The sequence below is a fragment of the Equus quagga genome, chromosome 13 (assembly GCF_021613505.1).
Source record: "Equus quagga isolate Etosha38 chromosome 13, UCLA_HA_Equagga_1.0, whole genome shotgun sequence".
NCBI classification, from domain to species: Eukaryota; Metazoa; Chordata; class Mammalia; order Perissodactyla; family Equidae; genus Equus; species Equus quagga.
Window position 1 is genome coordinate 87,252,583 of NC_060279.1, and position 5,046 is coordinate 87,257,628.

Consider the following 5,046-nt stretch of genomic DNA (forward strand, 5'->3'; position numbering starts at 1 on the left):
CTCCCTCGGTCTCCATCCTTCCTTCTCTGAGTCTGACTCCCTCGGTCTCCATCCTTCTTTCTCTGAGTCTGAGCCCCGCTCCAGCCTCTCCTCCCCGTTCTCAGGGTCTGCCCCCCGATCTCTGTCCACCTGTGTCTGTGTGTCTCTCTGGGTCTCTCTAGCCTCTCTGGTCCCTCCCTCTGCATGCCCCCCAGGGCCCTGGAAGACGACGGGGGTTTTCTCACTGATTTCAGTGTCCAGGAGGCCCTGAAAGGCTGCTGTGAACGCCTTCTCGCACTTCTCACGCTCCGGGCCCTCCACACCGCTGAAGATCTGGCAGATGCGGAGCCGCTCTTTGTAGGATGTGAAACAGAGGAGACAGGCCCAGGCGGGCACCCTGAGGACCACGAGGGCCACCAGGGTGGATGGGACAGCACTCTCTGGGGCCAGCAGGGCCATGGCAGAGGCTCTGTGTCCTGGCCCAGGGAGAAGCTGGTGACCTTTGTGAGGTCACCGTGGGGCGGGGGAGGGGCCATGGTGTGGGGTCAAAGGTTGGGTTTCAGTTGCTGGTCAAATGTCAGGCTCCAAGGTTTTCAAAGAAGGGTGCCAGGGGTCAGGGATCGGACTGGCAATCCCCAGGCTTGTGGTTGGGCCAGACGCCAGGCTCCCAAGAACCTCACCTGTGACCCTGGACGTCCTCACAGGTTAAAGGGTCTCAGGGACCCAGAGGCCGGCAGTCGTGGTGTGTGGTGGCCTGACAGACCCTGGGGTGGGGTAGGGGGGTGGATCAGAGGTGGAGATGGCACAGAGACACCACGAGGGCCCGAGACAGAAGCTGAGACACAGAGAGACGTCGGGAGGGTCAGAGACCCAGAAAGCACAGTAAAAGAGATGGAGACAGCGTCCAAGAAGCCACCATGCAGAGACACACAGAAGACTCCAGAGACACCATGGAGAGAGACAGACAGAGAAAGCAAAATAGAGGTTTCTCGATGAGAGAGAATCTCTTTCAGGGAAGGAATGCAGGGGCGAGGACAGGAGAGACAGCCCAGCTCCTCCTCTCAGGGTCCCTGCGGCAGCCCCCTGAGCCCGGCGGGGTGGGGCAGCGGTCAGGGCCTGGGGGTCCCCGCCGGGCCGTCCCGTGCAGGGCGCAGCCTGGGGAAAGCTAGGAGGCCGTATAGTGATCTCCGTGGGTGTCCTCCTCAACTATACAACCTCCTACCTCAGCCCGGGGGGCGCGGCAGGTGGACAGACAGACGGATGGACGGACAGACGGGGGCCAGGAGGGCCAGGGAGGGCGGGGAGGGCCGGGGAGGCCCCAGCCGCGATGGTGAGCCCCCGACACGGACCCACAGACACGAGCTTGTGTGCGGCGAAGGCCCCGCAAGGTCGGTTCTACGGGTGGGTGCCAGGCCCCAGGAATCCGGGCCCCCGGCCCCCTCCTCCCCAAGGAGCCCAGGAATCAGTCCCTTGGCCCTTTCCTTAGCAGGGACCCAGGAGTTCAGGCCCCCAGACCCTTTTTCCCCAAAGGTCCCTGGAGTCCAGGCCCCAGCCCCCGCCTCCCTCAGACCCGAGAGTCCAGCCAGGCCTGCCTCCCTGGGGAAGGCACAGCCTGGCTTTCTGGATGCTGGGTCAGAGGGAACCTCACCTGTGTTGGAGTTTGGCCCATTGGGCAAGACGGCTCCCTACCTACCTGTCAGATTCAGGAATCCAGGACCAGAGCAGAGGAGGACCAGGGAACATGAAACCTTCAAAATCTCTCTGGGTAATTTTTTCCCCCTCTCCCGTCCCTTCTTTCAGCTTCTCATCATTTACAATGATGACAGCTATGATCCCTGAGCGCTAACACCACCCCAGGCCTCTGCTATCTCGCAGGCAGGAGTACAAGGTGCTATCAGTTCCCCCATTTTGCAGGGGAGAAGGCTAAGCCCCAAGAGGGGAAGGGATTTGGCCAAAGCTGGCCGGTAAGTGGGAGGGGCCGGGCCTGCACCCACTCTCTCCACCCTGGGCCAAGAGTCTGTGCCCTTGGGGGTCCCTCCCTCTGTGCAATCGCTGTCCCTCTGTCCATTCTCTGTCTTTCTTGCTCTCACTGTCTCACGCTCCATCTCCATCGTTCTGGTGCTCTCTCTCTCTGACCGTCCTGCAGTCTCTTTCTGCTGCCGCTTGGTCTCTGTCTCGGCTTCTGTCTTACCTGGTCTCCTTCTCCTCCTGCATCTGTGGTCTCTCCGTCGCTGTGCATGGCTCATTCTCCCCCTCTGTCTGTCTGTCTTCCCCTTCTCTCTCACAGTGCCTTCCTCAGTCTGTCTCTCCGCTCTCGGCTCTTATTTTCCTCCCTCCCTCTCTCTCCTTCTCTTCTCTCATTCTTTTTCTTTCCCTTCTGTCTTTCATCCTCCCCTTCTTCTCCTCTTTCCCTCCGTCTTTGTCCCTCTCATTCTCTCGGTCTCTCTCTCCCTCAATTTCTCTCTCTTGCTCCCTCTCCCTCCTCCCCTCCCCCTTCTCTCCATCTCTCATCTCTCTCCTCTCCTTCTCTCCCTCTGGCTCTCTCCTTTTCTCTCTCTTTCTCCTTCCCTCCCTCCTGGGTCTCTCTCCTCCCTTCCCTCCCCCTCCATCGCTTCTCTCTTTCCGTCTCCCTCCCTGTTCCTTCTCTCTCTCTCTCTCTTTCTGTCTTTCTCCTTCCTTCTCTCCCTCCCCCTCGCAGCTCGGAGCCAGGTCTGGAGCTGGGGGTGGGGTGGGGGTGGTTGGAGAAGGGGCCCAGGGCTGGGGTAGCGACCTGCTGAGGAGGGGGAGGAGAGGCGGGAAGGGGCGGAGGAGGAAAGGGGGAGGCGGGGGCCAGAGACGGGTCTCCGGTCCCAGCTCTCATCCCCCTTCCCTCCTTCCCAACCTCCCAGACCCTCAGGCGGGGGCGAGAGTCAGGCCAAGGTGGGGAGGAAGGGGAAGGGAGGAGGCTGCCCCCGCCCCCCCCCACACAACCTGGCCCAGAGCCCAGGCCTGGGTTCCCAGCATGCCCCGGGGCTGCCTGGGGCCTGAGGTGGGGGTGAGAGGAGAGGGGAAGCTGAGAATCTTCAAGATTTGCAGGACCTGAGCATCTCCCCACTCCCCCAACAAATTTCTCCTTGGGGAAACTGAGGCCCAGAGAGAAGGGTCAGGACTTGTTCAAGGTCACTGGACAAGGCGTTGGTGGAGATGCGAACTCCTGGGCCCAGAGGCCCGATTTGGGGAAGGGGTTGGCGCTGGACTTCCCCCAGGTCTGGGTCCCCCTCCCCCTCTCTGCAGACCCTGGGGAGCCCCCAAGGGTCAGAGAGCAGACCCAAACAGTCTGGCACCATGGCAACCAGCTGGCCCCGCCCCCTTAACCCCCGGAGGGCTGGACTCCAGCTGGGGCTAAGGGGGAGGTGGGGACTCCTGGGTTCGGGGGAGGAATAGGCTGGGGGCCCGAACTCGGGGGTTTCGTGGAGAGTGGGGGCTGGAGTGTGGACTCCCAGGTCTGTGGGAAGAGGGTGGAGACCCAGACTCCTGGGTCCTGGGGTAGAGGGGGCTAGGGATTTGGATTCTGGAATTCTGAGGGAGGGGGGAGCGTTGCCGACTCCCAGATCTAAGGGAGGAGGGGGCTGGGGCCTGGAATCCCGGGTCCCCAAGGGAGCATGGATGCTGGGCCTCTCCTCCGCCAGACATCCCCTGCCCCCGCCGCTGACCCTGGCCTGTCTGGCAGCCCAGACAACCTCCCCCCTCCTCCGCGGCCCCCTCCCACTTGCACGGCTCACCCTTGACCCTTCAAAGCCCCGCAGACCCTTCCCTGCCCCTCCCCCTCCCCTCCAGCCAGACGTTAACCCTTCCGCTGCCAGGGGCACCTCCAAAGCCGGAGTCTCTCCCTTCGCCTCCCCCGAGGGCTCGGGCGGGCATCTTGCCCCCAGGCTCCTCCAGCTCCGTACCCAGCTTCCACAGCCCCATCTCTCTCCGCGCAATGTAATCCAGTAGGTGTTCCCTGCCCTCTCTTCCTTCTGGACCCCGGAATCCAGGCCCCCAGCTCCCTCCTCCAAGGATTCAGGAGTCTGGGTTCCCAGCCCCCTCCTCCTCCCAGAACCCAGAAATCCAGGCCCCCGGCTGCCTCCTCCCTCAGGGACCCTGGAGTCCGGGCCCCGGGCCCCATCCCCCTCCCTTCCCGCAGACTCACGGCTCCGCGGCTCCCGCGTCGGAGGGAAGGGTCTCCTCGGTCAGCCCCCAGGCCGGCTGAGCTGGCCCCACCACCGCCGGCTCCTCTCCATCCTCTCCCCGCCTCCGCCGCCCCACGGCCTCTCCCCTTCCTCCTCGCGTCCCCACCATCCTCCTTCCCTCCGCCCAGGCTCCCTCCGGCCTGCGCCTCCTCCCCGGCTCCGCAGGCCGGCTCCCCCGCCCGGGACCCCGCCGGACCAGCCCCCTCCCCAGGGGGCCCCCGCCCCGGCCCCTCCCCATCGCCCGGCCCAGTCCGGCCTGGCTTCCCCCCTGCCCCGGAGCTGGCCTCGGTCCAGGGGAAAAAATTCCATCCAGCCCCGGGGAGGAGGAGCGGGGCGGGGGAGGGCGCGGGGAGGGGCGGCCGGGCCGGGGAGCGTGACGCAGGGAGGAGGGAAGGGACAAAAGGAGCCGGGAGGCGGCGGGGCCGGCGGCGCTCCCACTTCTCCCTCCCTCCTCCTCCCTCGGCCGGGGCCCGTTTCTCTCTCTTCGCTCCGCTTTCCCTCGTTCCTCCACCTCTGCTCCCTGTCCTTCTCTCTGCCTGCCTCCTTGCCCTGTGCATTCTCTCCTCTCTCCTCTTCCTCCTTACACCTCCGCCCCATCGGGGTCTGCTCCTCTCCTCTCTCTCTCCCAGCCTCCTTCCCCTCCCTCCGCTTGGGTCTCTCCACCCACCCAACCACCCATTGGGGCCTCAGAGGTGAATCAGACCCATATCTGCCCTTGCAGACGCGGAGCTCACGGTCTGATGGAGGAGACAGACGCAGCGCAGACAGTTTCAATCCAGGGTGATCGGGGTACGACAGAGGGGAGACCAGCGGCTGTTCGATCCCAGGGGCAGAAGGAATCCTTTTAGCTGGAGAC

General features: G+C 64.2%; 1 protein-coding gene across 1 annotated transcript in view; it reads right to left on the reverse strand.

The window, feature by feature from the left end:
- SPACA6 (sperm acrosome associated 6) overlaps positions 1 to 1,092 on the reverse strand; it is a 9,840-nt gene extending 8,748 nt beyond the window's left edge. Inside the window, exon 1 of the mRNA XM_046683748.1 lies at positions 225 to 1,092. Within this exon, the coding sequence (XP_046539704.1) occupies positions 225 to 438 (214 nt within the window). The 5' untranslated portion in view covers positions 439 to 1,092. The remainder of the gene's footprint in view (positions 1 to 224) is intronic.
- Positions 1,093 to 5,046: the final 3,954 nt, after the last annotated feature.